Below are 17,129 nucleotides of genomic sequence, written 5' to 3' on the forward strand. Positions count from 1 at the left end.
GAATCTAAAATCACTTCAAAGTGGAAGAGGGTTGGTGATACCAACCTTGGCCATGTTGACTTCAAAGACAATCAAAGAAAGATTGAAGAGAGAAGAAGAAAAGAAGAAACAATCCAAGCAGTCCAAGACAAGGACATGGACATAGAAAGCCAAAGTTCAAAGCAACTTCTTCACTTTTACAAATCCAATCTAGAAGCAACATTTTAACAAGGCATCCTCATTTCCGTCCATTGAGGATGGTTTTCGAAAACTGGAAACAAATTGGATAACCACTTTTGCCACAAGTGTAGATGAGGTGGATATATTGCCATATGTCACAATGGAAGAGGTTAATGCTCTTGTGCCCAGGTTCATCGAATATGCTGCCACAGAAAAGGGATAAGGATGCATTCTTCTAGAAGAAAGCTTCCTATGCCACATGTCTTTCTTTTGTTTGCTCTTATTGGATAACTATTGTAAACCCTATTTAGGGTATTTGTGTTTTTGATCTCGATCGTTGATCTCTATTTGATTTGGGCCTTTTGTTCATTTTCAAAACTCTATATATACCCCTCTTCTCTCGTTTGTATGGGAGAGATTGGTGAAATTGTTGCTTAAGACTATTAAGATAATAAAGTTCATTTGCATTGCATTGAATCTCTATGTTATCTTGTAGTTGCATGGTTTCATATCTTCTTCAACATAGAATAGAATTTGCTTTATAAAAGTTATTAAATGAATGCGTGATTTGATAGTAATGATTGGTGAAATCGTTGCTCATACTTTTGATGAACGGATGATTTTTGTTCATTGTGTAAAGTTAGCCTGAGCATATTTTTGTGGATGCTTAACTTCTACTTTCTAATAAGTATTGTTCATTCTGATGGTACTATTCATGGTATGAAAATTTTAAGCACAACCCTTGAAGATTGCACCCACTTTGTTTAGTTGTTTAAGTTGGCGAACCAAAGCATGGTTTAGTTTCACCCAATCACTACCGTCTCTTAAATTCCTAGGAATGGTATAGAATTCCTGAATCCTTTTCCTTTTTACCTTTTTTTTTAAGTCTAAAATCGAAAATCCCAAAATAAAAGAGTTTTCATAGCAGAAAGTTTTCATTGTGAATGAAATTCCCAAGTTTCCCTTGGATTACCAGCATACATCACCAAAAGAGTTATATCCAACATTAAAGTTGCTAATTCACAATAAAACATTGGAATCGCCATATGATCTTCTTTGCAATCTTAGCATACGTGGTGATTCTATTCAAGAGAGGATAGAGTGTCTTTTGGGCATCTTTATTCTGTGTTCGGTGTGTCATAAAACATGCACCAACAGAACTATACCTCCTAACTTGAACTGTCTAGGGTTCACCTTCTTATCAAACAGCTCTTTCATTTTCTCTTAATACCCTAAGTTTTTTTCATGTGTTTTTCTCCTAGATTCATCTAACTCTATTAGTTGATATACCCTATTAGTAATAAAGTCAATGTCCATATTTTCATATTGTTGCAAAAGTTTACATGCATGAAACTCTAGATTAGTGGGCAAACTAGCATTGGCCCCACAAACCAACTCACATGAGATCTTTCCAATGGATTTTTATGAGGTGACTCTATTTGTCCATATTTCAAACTTTAACTTATCATTTCATCTTTTCTTGTTTAATTCCAAATTCCTTATGATACTCATTAAATTTTTGTTGTTGGACTAAGCTTGTCCATTTCCTTGGGTAATAAGGAAAGAGAAAATCAAACTAATAACATAATGTTTGCACATCTCCACCAAATCATGTGTTCTAAAACACATAGCATTGTTACAGTGATCCTAGTGGAGCCTCCAAACCTAGTGATTATATTGTTCAAAAGAAATTTCATGACCCACTTTGTTAGTGTCATTTTTGATAGGGATGACTTCTACCCAATACCCATTTGGAAAAATAGTTTGTGGCAACCAAGATCCACTTGAAACCATTGTTGGATCTTTCTAGTATCTCACCACTGAAGTTAATCCCTCATTGCTAGAATGGAGCTTCTATCGAAACATGCCTAAGAGGGAGAGCTCTAAATGCCTACAATCTTCCTAAATTATTAACATGGGGATCACATCTTCTCACCTCTCTAGCCACTTCATCAAATAATGAAGGTTACCAAAACTTTACTCTAATTATTTTTTGTAAGCAATAGTCTTGGCAATGTAGTGACCTCCAAAACAAACCCTTCTAATATTCATGTGGGATTTTCTTGGAGTCCTCTTCATTCACATTTTATCAGAACCCCTTTAGCATTTTTCCATACCAAGCCATCCTCTATTAGGATGTATTTTTGTGCAGTTAATTTCAAAGTTCTTGTGAGTTTTACTCTTCATGAAATGCAAGATTCTTCAAATAGTAGATAATGATCTTATACCATGTGTATTCTTCTAATCCACCTAAATTTTGACTTACATGTGTCATCTATTTGGTTGATATTCAAAACTTCTAAATCGGATTTAGCCATCAATCTTGTTAATGCTTGATCTCTAAATAGTTGTGATGTCATTTTTTGGGATATTCTTGATTTTTGCCTTAAAAAAATAATATTTACTCAAATTGATAATAGCTTCTATCAAAGATTTAAGAAATTATGATAATATTCATTTCAATAAATCATAGCACAATACTCAAAATTAATCAAATCGTGAATTGTCTGGAAATACTTACAAATCTGCTGAATTAGAGGTTCTCGTCCCTAACTCAACAGTGACAATTTCAAAGGTTTTCATCCTTAGCTTGCCAAAGAGCATGAAAGGGTTTTCATCCTTCCAACTGTTACCCACCTTGGAGGGTTTTCATCCTCCTTGACCAAGATTTGGGTTTCTGTCCAAATTTAGTAAGAGCATTAAAGGGTTTTTGTCCTACCAGTTCTTGTGGACTTGGAAGGAATTTCATCCTTCCTATTTGCAAGATACCACCTTGAATTTAAAACTGATAACTTGATGCATTTGCTAGACTATTGCTGATTTGATTCTTTAATGATTATGCTTCAATGAATTTCTGCTTTATATTTATTGCTGAATGAATTGATTGTTAAGGAATATAGATCAGTGATAGAGAAAACAATAGTCTATTCTTTCAATGTATATCTGATATATATATTTGATTCTGTCAAAATAATAACTGATTTTATTATCGACTGCTTGCTGTATAACGTAATTGCCACTGTTATTGATTTCGTTCACAACAAGCATCGATATCATTGGTTATATGTATATCGGTGAAGGGTTATGTCTACGTAGAGACATGACCCCTACGTGGCTTTATGCCACGTAGGGTCATGACCCTACGTAACCATAGCGCTTCACTATATATTGTAAACCACTATTAGTTATGCACCGAATTACTTATCGAGCTCGATACTATTGTGCTTGACAATAACAATTCGGTAGTAATAATATTGAATATGATTTGAAAGTCATCGGATACAATGATAATATGTTTAATGTTATTTTCATTATATATATATATATTTCTATTCAAACACACACACACACACACACACACATATATATATGTATTTCTATTCAAACACACACACACATATATATATATATATATGTATCATTTTACTCATAATATATTGCTTGCTTCAATCCGAATGAGGCTACATCCTTAACACTCCCTCTTACAAAAGAGGATTGAATTTCATAATTATGTTTAAGGAACAACATTCTAGATATATATTCATTTGGCATGAGTATATACATTCACTCAGTAATGCTTACCAGTGAAATACTTCATATCTCAGGGAGATATGGATTATCAGATATCCAGCACTCTGGGACAACAACTACATGAAGTCTATCAGATAACAACCTTGATCCTAGTGACAACTGTAAGATTGTCATTATCACAGGTGCAATAATTTTAGTATCATGACATCTGGCACATTCCAGGACAGCAAATTAATGTAGTCAATCATGATATGATTGTTATCATAATTTCCGACACATTTCGGGACAACACTTAATAACAACAAATCAATAACTCAACATAACAAATTTAGTATCAAGATTTCCGGCACATTCCGGGACAGCAACTTAATGTAGTCAATCTTGATAACAGATCAGGCTATTGTTAAGGTCATCACCTTACAATAGCGATCTTACACATACATCACATGAAAGGTCGTCACCTTTCATGACATAACACATAAATGCAATATTGCATCCAAGATATTCATGAATATATCAAATTACATATGACTAAGATTCACTATCAGAAATTTGAAATTTCAATTATAATTTAGTCATACCAAGTTTACCTCTAAAGTACTCCACTTTCAACTTTGCAAGAGGTTTGGTGAATATGTCGGCACTTGGCTCTTCAGTGTTGATGTAGGTCAGTTTGATAACATCTCTGTCTACCATATCTCTTAAGTAATGGTAAGGGATTTCTATATGCTTGGATCGATTATGAAAAACTGGATTTACAGAAAGTTTGATGCAGCTTTGATTATCACAATGAATCACACTGGGGTTCAGGGGCTTCCCAAATAGTCCAACTAGCAATTTCCTTAACCACACTACTTCACGAGCTCCCATGGAGGCAGCCATATATTCGGCTTCAGTGGAACTCTTAGCAACTGCTGACTGTTTTCTGCTAAACCGGGATATCATAGCTGATCCAAGACTAAAACAACACCCCGTTGTACTTTTACGATCAATGGAACTACCTGCACAGTCGGAATCAGAATACCCTTGGAGTTGTATCTCAACATTTTCATACTTCAGGCCAAGTCCAATAGTACCATGCAAGTATCTCAGAATATGCTTAGCAGCCATTAGGTGAATCTTCTTGGGTTCGCACATGAAATGACTTAACACATTACTAGCGTAACAAATATCAGGGCGAGTGTTTACCAAGTACATAAGAGATCCAATAATTTGTCTATAGTATGTAGGATCTGTAGGTTCTGAATCTACTGCTTCATTTTTTAGCTTATGAAGATTTGTTTCCATTGGAGTGGATAGAGGTTTACAATCCATCATACCAAATTTGGTCAAGATATCAGTGGTGTATTTTCCTTGATTTAGGAAAATATAATTCTCTTTTTGCCATACTTCTAGACCCAGAACATAGTGCAGAAGACCTAGATCCTTCATATCAAATTCACCCACGATCTTGTTTGCATTTTGCAATAAGATGATCTTCACCTGTTATCAACAAGTCATCAACATAGAGAACAAGTATTAACATGTCACCATCCGATATTTTGAAGTATATGTTAGGATCTGCTTCATTTTTGGAATATCCTAGCTTGGAGAGATAACTATCTATCCTTTCATACCATGCCTTGAGAGCTTGCTTAAGGCCGTGGAGAGCTTTTTTTAGTTTACACACATAGAGGTTTCTATCATGTGTAGCAAAGTCTTCAGGTTGTTCTAAACTTCTATATATACTTCTTCTCAATAACACCATTCAAAAATGCAGTCTTTACGTCCATTTGATGTACCTTCCACCCTTTAGATGCTGCAATGGCAATGATGGTTCTTACAGAAATATATCGAGCAATTGGAGCAAATGTCTCTTCGTAATCAATTCCAACCTTTTGAGAAAACCCCCTGGCAACGAATCTAGCTTTGTGTTTTTCAATACTACCATCTGGTGCATATTTGATTTTGAATAACCACTTTGAAGAGACAACTGATTTGTTTTTTGGTCTAGGTACAATGTCCCAGACATCATTTTTTAAGATAGATTGGTATTCCTCAATCATTGCATCTTTCCAAGCTTGACATGTTAAAGCCTCTTCAACATTTGATGGTTCAGATTTTGTAAGCTCGGTCATGAGTGCAACATAGCATGATTGACTTCTTGTTTTCTTATTCTCTCTGAAGATTTCATCAAGTTCCACATTATTTTCTTCAATCATCTTCCTTGCCCATAGTGGTCTTTTCTTGTTGTTAGGATTTTCAGCATTCTCAAAATTAGATGATTGAGGTTCATGATCTTCTATGCTATTCTCCCTCTGATTCTCAATTGTAAGATTTTCATCTGATTTGGTGGTTTGATCATCTTCTGCACTTAGAGAGAGTTTATAAGCAATGTCTTCTTCAAATTTGACATCTCTACTGATTTCAATAGATCTTCGTCCTGGAATATAGACTCTGTATCCTTTAGTGGTTTCACTGTAACCAACAAATATGCCTTTCTTCCCGGAGGGTTCTAGTTTGGTCCTCTTTTCTTTAGGAACGTGAATATACACGTGACAACCCAAAGATTCTTAGATGGCTTAAATCTGGTTTATTCCCTGTAAAGGATTCTTCAGGTGTTATATTCTCTAAGATTGAATTAGGGCATCTGTTTTGAATGTATACAGCTTGTATTTGAGGCTTCAGCCCAGAATGAGATATGTAGATTTTGGTCATGCATCATGGCTTTAGCGGCTTCGATGATGGTTCTGTTTTTCCTTTCTACGACTCCATTATGTTGAGATTTATAAGGTACTGTACACTCCCTCTTAATCCCAACAGAAATGCAGAATTCTTTAAAATTTTCAGAGATATATTCACCCCCATTATCTGATCTTAGAGTCTTTATTTTCTTCCCAGTTTGATTTTCCACTAAGGCTTTAAATTATTTGAATTTCAATAACACTTCATTTGATTCTTTGAGTTTTATGAAATAGATCCAAGTTGTCCTAGAGTAGTCATCAACAAATATCACATAATACAAAAATCCCCCTAGTGATGGTAATGACATTGGACCACACAAATCCGTGTGGACAAGTTCTAGTACAACTTTTGATTTGTGTTCACTTGAAGGAAAGGACCCTTTTGAGTTATTCCCTAGTGCACATCCTTTACAAGTTCCAACATGATCAGATTTTAGATTAGGTAATCCTGTGGTGATCTTTCCTATAGAAGGTAGGGCACTAAATCGAAGATGTCTTAATCTTCTATACCAAATTTCATTACAATTTGATACTTCATGATTTAGTGCTTGTTTTTGAGTATTACATAGTTTATATAAACTACCATCTCTAGATCCTATAGGAATAGCATTATTTATGTTAGAATTTTTAGGCCAGAGTAGAACTTTATCTTCATGGAAGGTGACGCGATATCCTTGATCAGCTAGTCCTGAAATAGAGACCAAATTCCTTTTGATACCCGGTACAAAAAGAACATCTTTCAATTGTAATGTAAATCTTGTTCTTAATTGAATTGAGCAGGTCCCAATTCCTTTCACTGGATAGGTAGAATTGACTCCTATTGTAACTTCTTCAGTTGAGTGCCCTTCAAAGGTTTCGAATTGATCTCTAAATCCGTTTATGTGTCATGATGCTCCGCTATCGATTATCCACATATGTTTGTTTGAATTTAGTTCGCTTGATAAAGCTAAGAAGAATAGAGGATTCTCTACTTCCTTGACTTCAGCTATGGTTGCTTGGGCTTTCTTTCTTTCTGGGCAGAATTGCTATTATTCGAATCCTCCATGAGACAAAGTTGGATGCGCCTTCGATTCTATCCTCCACTCTAACACTGTTCACCGTGATTGTTCTTCCTTTGATTCTGAATGCAATTCTGAATTTTAATTTAAAATGTCACTATCTTTTATTTATTTCTCTACCAACCTGGCTCTGATACCATGTTAAGGAATATAGATCAGTGATAGAGAAAACAATAGTCTATTCTTTCAATGTATTTCTGATATATATATTTGATTCTGTCAAAATAATAACTAATTTTATTATCGACTGCTTGTTGTATAACGTAATTGCCACTGTTATTGATTTCGTTCACAACAAGCATCGCTATCATTGGTTATATGTATATCAGTGAAGGGTTATATCTACGTAGAGGCATGACCCCTACGTGGCTTTATGCCACATAGGGTCATGACCCTACGTAACCATAGCGCTTCACTATATATTGTCAACCACTATTAGTTATGCACCGAATTACTTATCGTGCTCGACAATAACAATTCGGTAGTAATAATATCGAATATGATTTGAAAGTCATCGGATACAATGATAATATGTTTAATGTTACTTTCATTATATATATATATATATATATATGTATTTCTATTCAAACACACACACACACACACACATATATATATATATGTATGTATAATTTTACTCATAATATATTGCTTGCTTCAATCCGAATGAGGCTACATCGTTAACATTGATACTTGAAAAATGAATTTCTGAGTTGATAGAGATTCCTTGAATGATTGGTGTTTGAATGAATTGATGCTTGAATGATTGATGTTTGAATGATTTGATGCTTGATTGGTTGATGCTTGAATAGTTGACTTTTGAATGATTGATGTTTGAATTAATTGAGTTTATTGGATGCTGAATTGTTTGTTTTCTTGATCCCAAGATGAATTGATGATCATTTGCATGATCTCTACTAATTGATTGTTTGCTTGATTTCTTGAGGGATTGATGATTGATGATTGCTTGAATGATGCTTCTTCAATTGATCTCCCCTTCATACTTAAAGGTGAAAGAGTCGCCACCTTTCACAAGAATTGAGTCACCACCCATCATTGCTGCCTTTGAGAATAACAATTTATTTCTAATTTGATTCCTTGCTTCCTTTATGAACTGATGACTTATCGAATGATTGTCTCAATGAAATGATTTGCCCTTTATATACATTTCTTGAAGGAGTCACCACCCCTTCATTGCTGCCTTTGAGAATAATCATCTATTTCCAAATTGATTGATTGCTTCCTTCATGTCCTCTTCTCATAGAATGATCTCTTCTTTAGACCTTAATCCTTCAATAGTCATAACTCTTTATTTCATGCCTTTTGACCATTCATTAAACTTAATTAAATTTTAATTATATTATATTCTATTTTTATTTTTGTATATTTTAATTTATTATTACTATTTATTATTAAATCTCATTTCAAAAAGGGGACATTAGCAATCTCGATGTTCATACCAAATTCTTCAATTTTGTTTATCCACCAGCACCTCTTTCAAGATGTTTCTTGCTTATTGAAAATATATTTTACAATATTGTGTGGGACATAAGCAAAGATTCTAGCCCCCATCAAATATGGTGTAAGATTTGACTACTTAAACGGTTAACCAATGCATAGGCTTGCTTCTCCATTATGCTGTACTTCAATTCTGCAACCCTTGGCAATTTTTTGTAATAAAAGTGTTGTCACTATGTGGAATGAGGCAAAATAAAAGAGCAGAAAAAGCTTTGAATAGTTGGGCTAACCAAAAGTAGTGCATGTTTCAAGCCTACAAAAGCCACATCCATTGGCCTATAAAAAGTAGCCCTGGCATTCATCAATCTAAAGGGAATTTTTACATAGACATAAGTACCTCAAGGAATGGTGAATGCTGTCTTGGGTCTCATCCATTGCCACATCAATCTGAAGGGGTGCTAAGGAAGAGTTTACCGGCCTTTGTTTTTTCCTATAGAGTTTTGTATCAGGTGATCACATGCTCAAAAAAATCCTCTCTATAAGCTTTTAGTTGAACACAAGCCCACACAAAGCATCTCATTTAATTTCTCAAAAGATTGATGAACATTTTTATCTCTGCATTTAGATTCACTTCCTAGATTTGCATCTTCAATGTCCTCATCTACCACTAGTTGACCTGTAGCTTTCATTTTATTGACATTGTCAAACGATCACCAAAGCCACAAGTGCCCTAGGAAGCATGATCTTCAATAGTATAATATCTGCTCCCATAAGCCCTTCTTTTCCATCTTCATTTCAGCATTGAATTCCCAATCAACTAGTTGGTCTTCAAACTCCTTCACACTATTGAGGAATCTATATATTTGGTAATCATCTTCGAAACCTTGCCAAACAATGACGTTATCAGCGATAATAGAGCTCACCAGAACTTCTATTCCATAGGTACAATATAGTGTGACCATGCCAACATTAAATCTGGAGGCAGTAACTACCATCTCATCTGCCATGGAATTTTCTGATCTATTGATCCAGTTGATGATCAAGGCATCATACAGCTCAATGGTATCCCATGCTGCATTTCTATACTGCCTATGCCTTTTTTTTGGAGCATAAACATCCCTGTATTAAAACATGCCCAATTTCAAATTTCCAAATACCTCCAAGCATTTCATCCCATGTTTGTGAGTGATATTTAAGCCCAGTAACAGTGTGTCATGTTCAAAAAAACTCTTAGTGCACTAAAACATAATCTCTCAAAGGATCATTTGAATATCTTTCCCTCACGGGAAGTTAAAATCACCCTTGCACCTGAGCCTTCCTATGAACAAGCACCATCAAAGTGCATGGTCAATAAGTGATTTTTTGAAGGCTTTGCAGGGTGTGGCAAATCAGCAGGGTCAACCTTGTTTTCCACATAATCTAATGTCCCAACAAAGTTGACAAGCCTTACATCGAAGGACATGACCTCATTAAGAACATATAACGAGTTTCCACAGTATCTAGTATTCTCTTCTTCCTATGTCTCAAGGGCACTTAGCTAGAAGGAGGTTGTACAAGAACTTGATAGTATTGAGGAGGCTGATAATGTGGCAATTCAGCAGGGTCCACCTTGTTTTCCACATAATCCAATGTCCCAACAAAGTTGTCAGGCCTACGTCAAAATACATGATCTTATTAAGAGCATATGAAGAGTTTCCACATCATTCTAGTATTCTCTTCTCCCTATGTCTTAAGGGCACTTGTCTAGTAGGAGATTGCACAAGGGCTTGATAGTATTGAGAAGGCTGAGAATACCTAGGATCTACATAAAGCTGACTGGCTGCTTGAAATATCTCCAGTATCCCTACATTATGTGACCTCTATCTATTAGTATTATCTGGTATAAGCATCTGATAAGGCACTTGGTGGGCATCTAAGATAAGTCTGTTTATGGCCTCTGCCTCAGCAGGTCTATAATGTCACCCATTTCTAGAATGAGGACGTCTCTGATTCACATTCCCTGATATCTGTGGACAAATTAAAGGCATAAGGGTACGCAGAGTCACTGACTCAAGGCCAACCATTCCCAAGAGAAGTATAAGGAAATCAATTTTTTCCTTGACTTTTTGCCTTTGGCTTTCCTTAACAAATGTGCAGAACTTTCAGAATAAGAAGAATTATCACTAAGGTCTTCATTGATAGCATCTTAAGGCATGAAAGATCCAAAGATACAATCATCAATCAGCTGGTTAATGGTATTAGAAGGCATACGCATGGGATTAGCAGCTTTAGTATTTGTGTACGCATCTTCTTTCTCAAGAGAAATTCTGGATCCGCTATCTCAGTTACAAGCTTCTTGTTGGAATTCATCTTGAAGACAGATCTTCTACCATCCAGCTCGAATGATACCTGCATTGTAATAGGGAGGCTCAAAGATCACAAAATCCATAATAATTACTAGAAGATGTCTAAGGTTTTGGCCTTGAAAGCCTGGGTTTAGACCAGTAGAGTTGCGCCACTTCTCAGAAGGAGAAGAAAGAATAGCATATTTTTTTGATCCTCTCAGCAAATCAGATCAGGATTATCAATGGATATGTAAGATGAGTTGTATGACAAAATTCCAAGCAATGACATACAGACTTAAACCCCAAAACACCACAGATCAAACAAGGTTCATTCAGAAATTTGCAATTGAGGCAGATAATACAGTAAGAAAAGAGGAATAACGATGCAATGTTAAAAATAAATAAAAATTATTGTATAATGATACCGATCTCTGCAAAAAGATGTTTTTCTATGGAAACCCTCTTCCCCCCTTTCAGATAGTGCATCTCAATATACAGCAAGGCGCATTAAGAAATGGAGGGGCTCAAAGGGAAAGGTGAAACTTTACACCTTACAATCAAAAAAGCCATCAGTTAAAGGTGGAAAGGAACAATCTAGGTTGGCAGATAAGGAAAAAGGAAATTGGAATGCATGTTGAATTTCGGGTTAGATATATATTTTGTAATTTTCAGACCTTCTAAAGTGCTTTTTTGAAGTCAAACATTGCCCAACAAAGTTCTGCCCCCTGGCCTCAAGTTCATTTCAATATTTCTGAAATAGATAAATGGGGTCATTTCAAGCTATCATCACAAAGTCATCAGCCTACAAATCTAGTTCTTCATTAGGCATTACAATGCTCAACCAAATGGACCAGTCAGCCCTCCTTGGAAAGCAATCACCTCCATTGCTTCAGACTAAATACAGAAATTCCCTTTCTATCAGATTCCCAGTGAAGCACTTTCCATGCTGTAATGTCCCCTTCCTAATTTCCCTAGAGTTTGCCCGAGAATCACCATTGCAACAAATTAGGGTTATAGTTAGATCTTTACCAAGTAAAATATCTCTTAAAATAATGTGATCCTGGAATCAAATCCTGAAATCATAACATAAGAGACATATACACATATAATATATATCCATTATTAGGGTTAGTCCATAACACATAATATTCATATAATATCTATAACATCATTTCAAACACATTCGGGTGTGGGAGAAGAAGCATGATAGGTCCGCCCGAAGCCATCCCACACTAAGCCCAAGAGCGGGATTTTGGCCCCGATGGCAGGGAACATGGACATCCACTTTGGGTATCCTACCTAGTGGGGTGCTTGTACCTGCTTTCCCTATCCATGCTTCATCTCCTAAGATTAAAAGCCATCATTATAGAGTCGAAGAGGAGATCGTAATGGAGGTTCCTCGATTGTCCTATCTAAGCCCAATAGCGGAGCTTTGGCCCTCTTGGCCCCAGTGGCAGACAACATAGACATCCACTCGGGGTATCCTACCTAGATGGCAATCCTCATGATTTCCCCCTTCTTTACACCTCCTTCCTTCCATACATGATGGAGGTTTACAAACAGATTTATTAATCAGACATGCAATTTATATGACAATTAGAGCATAAGTAAATACATACCACAAGCACAATTATTCAGATTGTTAGATGCTGATTATAGAAGGTCTGAATCAGGTTAATGAAAATCTGATCCTGATTATATTTCTGCTGTTTACACGATTTCTGAGTCTGCTTATTGTTCGCTGATTGCTGTACTGAATTCTTCGACGATGATTTTTGCCTTGGATCTTCATCCATTTATATCTTGACGATTTCATGAAAAGAGGCGCCCCTTTAGAAAGTGGCTGCCCTCTCAGCAAAGATGTGACTGTTCAAATCTGCCCCTTTTGGAGTCTCTTCATAACCAAACTTTATCCTCCTTAATCACAGCTCATGATGACAAGTTATAATCCTCCATCGATTGCTGATTGAATGTTTGATGACATCCTAATCGCTTGTTTGCAATCATTGTTCCTTAACGAATTACATGCTATCCGATTTACCTTCACAGAAAATCGTGAAGTCTTAAGGATAAGACAATTTTCTTGTTGTTGTTATCTCCTTCGCAGCAGGGTTAATTAATCACTAATTGCTGCAATTTGAAAGACTATGGTAAGTCATGAAGGATATTATAATATCCCTAAGATAAATTGCCGACTATCAAGGTATGTATTATCCATATACAATGGGCCATGACCCATGGTGGATGAGTTGACTCACATTCACAATCCAAACAAGTGGTGTTATCTAGTAACAAGTGCTCTTAGTCTCTATGTCTGCTATCTAATCTATCATCATTGGAGAGGCATAGTCTGTTGGCCCAAGGTTTGTTGTTGCACCAAAAGATTGACCTGTTAACAACTGATACAAACACCAAAGATAAACAAACCACAGGAGGCGGTTAAGCCATGTCGTGAATCCCTTGGGCAGCGCTAAACAACTAATGGGACGAAGGCACCAACCTTCTAACAATCCCCCCCAATGCAATTGAGGGATTCGAACCCGTGACCTAAGCTTTGATACCACTTGTTGGTCCAAGGTTTGTCGTTGCGCCAAAAGATCGACCTATTAACATCTGATACAAACACCAGAGATAAACGCAAACCACAGGAGGCGGTTAAGCCATGTCGCGAATCCCCAAGGGCGGAGTTGAACAACCAAGGGGACAAAGGTACTAACCTTCCAACATAGTCAAGATTCAATTCTTGAAGTTGTGGTTGCTCCATTGCATGTTATGTGTTTGACAATGACATGAAAAATGGCTAGAGAAGATCCACACTAGCAAAAGGTTGAAATTCAAGGTAGGGTGGTTGATTATCTCTAAAGCACTTTCTCCAACTTGCTTGTTCATGGTGTACATCCTATATTTGAAAGACCCAACTTTCTTGTTTAACCCTTTTAGTCTCTCCCTATAGCAAATGTGATTCCAATTGGTTGAGCCATTTGTCTAGTTCATTTGCATCTATTGCTTCAAACAGAGAAACTTCAAAATTCACTTTAAGGATGTCATACCCCAACGAATCTTCTTGACAAAGAGGTGGAGACCTCCAGCATGACACATAAATGGACATCAGCGAGTCATTCCATTCTCTTTACCCTACTTCACAAGGGCTTCATCAAGTAACTATTTGAAAGTATCTCCAATTCTCTTTTTTTGTCATATAAGATCATTTGAACCAAAGACGGAGATAATTTCAAGTGTCACATTCCCAAAAAACCATACTTCCTATAATTTGACCTCGTTCATTCAATGGGATAGAAATTTATACCATTGATATGAATGAAATTGGCAATCTAGAAGATGAGACACTAAATAACTACAACTAAGAAGCAAAATGAGAAAAACAATATAAGAAAAAGAAAAAAAAAAGAATATCAAATATGTCAGAACATAGTGTTACTAGGAGTCATATGGTTATAGCATTTATATATTGTTCTAATATAAAGTTATAAATTATAAAAAACTTTATGCTTTATAATGCATATACCTTTTGATAATTCATAATCTAGTTAACTAGTAGATTATTAATTATTAATAAATGGTAGGTTTGAATCAGTGTCACTAATACCCCTTCGCGTATTTTCCCACCTCTTCTCCTATATTTAAGGAGTTCCTATTTCATTGAGAATGATATATAATTTGAAGATTTAGTGAATTCTATCGATCTGCACAAGAGGTATTATTGACCAAGTGAGAAGAAGTGATATTCCCAAATTCTATCTATAATTTTATAGACAATACTATAAGTGATTTAAGGTTTTATGTGGTTTTTTAAGAGTCTTCCGATGTATATAATGTGTAACGTGTTGAATCTATGCATCTGGCAATTCTCATTTTATTTAGCTTATACTTTATTTGTGATAATTAGTAACCAAAGATCCTAACTTATTAAAAAAAACATAGCTATGTACATAAGGAAAAACCCGTGCGAGATTTGTCTTGCTACAAAAACTACTCTATTGTCCTTTCACATGAAGCACATCAATATATACAACAAAATATATCAAGATATGAAGAGGCTCAAAGGCGGAGAAGGCCAAATTGAGTTGGTGGATAAGCAAAAACAGATTGGGCAAGCACGACCTTAACTTGGATCAGAATTGTATTGCAATTTTGGGGTTTCTTAGAATGGTTTTTGTGGTTCAAATTTTATGAGTGCCACAACAGGACTAGGTGGATATCCATGTATCTTCAGCATGGGGGAGTTACTTATTAAAGGTTAGCGATAAAGTTCGTATAGTTACTTATCTGGCGTGGATCAAGTCGAGCACTGCAATTTTAATATCAATTGATCGACTTTGATCACCTGTTTAGGAAGTGTAAGATGGTGGAAGAATGCACTCAAGCGTATTTTTGGTATTTATACATGTGGAGAAGACTTGGAAAAGAAATTAGTGGTAACCTTACCCTGTTGAATACAATAAAGAATATCGTTTTGTTGTTGGAGAGAAAGGAAATTTCTGCACAGCCACAGCCCGTTTATCTCCTTAACGGGTTCCCACACATTCTGTGCGAGTTGTTTTTTTGTCATTGGGGGTGGATTGCAACGAATTGAAGGCCGGGAGAGCGGATGCGACTCATCTTCAGAGTCGGAGTCCCCAAAAACATCTTTCAGTGTCAGTGCTAGAGTGACCGCATTATTGTCGTCTCTCCCTCCATCTCCCTCTCCCTCTTCCTCCCTGTTCATTTTCGCAATCTCCTCTCTTCACCTGCCCTCCCATGCCAGAGCCCTCCAAGCAATAACATACTTTTTAGTTGCTCTTTAGTCCAAGCAAAATGAAACGAACCTGTTAGGTGAAATACCACAATAACTTCGTGTGCACCCGGAGATTTTAAACTGTATATTGGATTTCAATCAATTTTTTTTATTTTTTTTTTATGAATATTTTTAATAACGTTTATAAGGTCAAACAATTTATGGGACTCACGGAAAGCTAGCAAAAAAGTGTTCAAAACCCCAATAAATTCAGATGAAGTACTCTGACTATTAAACCTCTTTCTCCCACATCAACCTAGATCTTTTGATGTGCATCTTGATTAGGGAATCTACAACTCTTGTTATCTTTTCTTCGTCAAATAGATTACTCAAGGTGTTTGAGTTTAGTGTGTCCACATAGTTGATCTGAATATCATTGTAAGTTGGACACTCCATGATGTAATGCCATTTTGTCTCCATCACCTCTTGAGTGCAATATTTACATCTTCTATCTTCTCATTCCTCTTTGGATATCATCCATCTCTCTTTTTCACATCTAAGTTGATGTGAGTTGGTCCTTATCTGAGCAATTAACATTTTTGCCTTCCACTTTATGTCCATTCCTATGTAGTTCTTTTGTGTATGGTCATATGTGGGATTGAAATGTTTGATATAGTATTCTTTTTTCCTCCCTATTTGACCTAGCCACATGTTTTCCTTGAATTTTTCTTGCACATATTTCTTTATTTCTCCATTGTTATTTGGGCAATCTTTTAGATTAACATCCCATTTATTAATCCACTTAATGTTTTGTTTCATCCATGTGCTCTTCCTTTTGTCTAGCTTTTCACTCGCTGGCAATTTTGGCTAGCGATGTATCTCCATGTTTTCTAACCTCCTTAAATAACTTAGCAGCTAGATCATAGTTGATGCCTCAATAGGGAAAGCCCTTGCCTCTGCTAGGACAATCTCGTATGGGATAAATGACTTAATCTTGAAGCTAGTCATAATTAAATGTTTTTGTAATCTCTCTATTTGTCTACATTTTCTTGTTGAAGTGTCGCTACCCCATACTTCACATCCGTATAATAGCACCGAAACCACAAGATGCCCAAATAGAGTTTTCTTAGTTTTCCAATCT

At 35.9% G+C, this 17,129-nt stretch overlaps 1 protein-coding gene across 1 annotated transcript in view; it reads right to left on the reverse strand.

Annotated features, from left to right (window-relative positions):
* LOC131859473 (uncharacterized) overlaps positions 1-16,073 on the reverse strand; it is an 86,537-nt gene extending 70,464 nt beyond the window's left edge. The window contains exon 1 of the mRNA XM_059213260.1: positions 15,700-16,073. Coding sequence (XP_059069243.1) covers positions 15,700-15,979 — 280 coding nt within the window. The 5' untranslated portion in view covers positions 15,980-16,073. The remainder of the gene's footprint in view (positions 1-15,699) is intronic.
* Between the last annotated feature and the right edge of the window lie 1,056 nt (positions 16,074-17,129).

This window comes from Cryptomeria japonica, chromosome 10, assembly GCF_030272615.1.
Source record: "Cryptomeria japonica chromosome 10, Sugi_1.0, whole genome shotgun sequence".
Classification (NCBI taxonomy): Eukaryota; Viridiplantae; Streptophyta; class Pinopsida; order Cupressales; family Cupressaceae; genus Cryptomeria; species Cryptomeria japonica.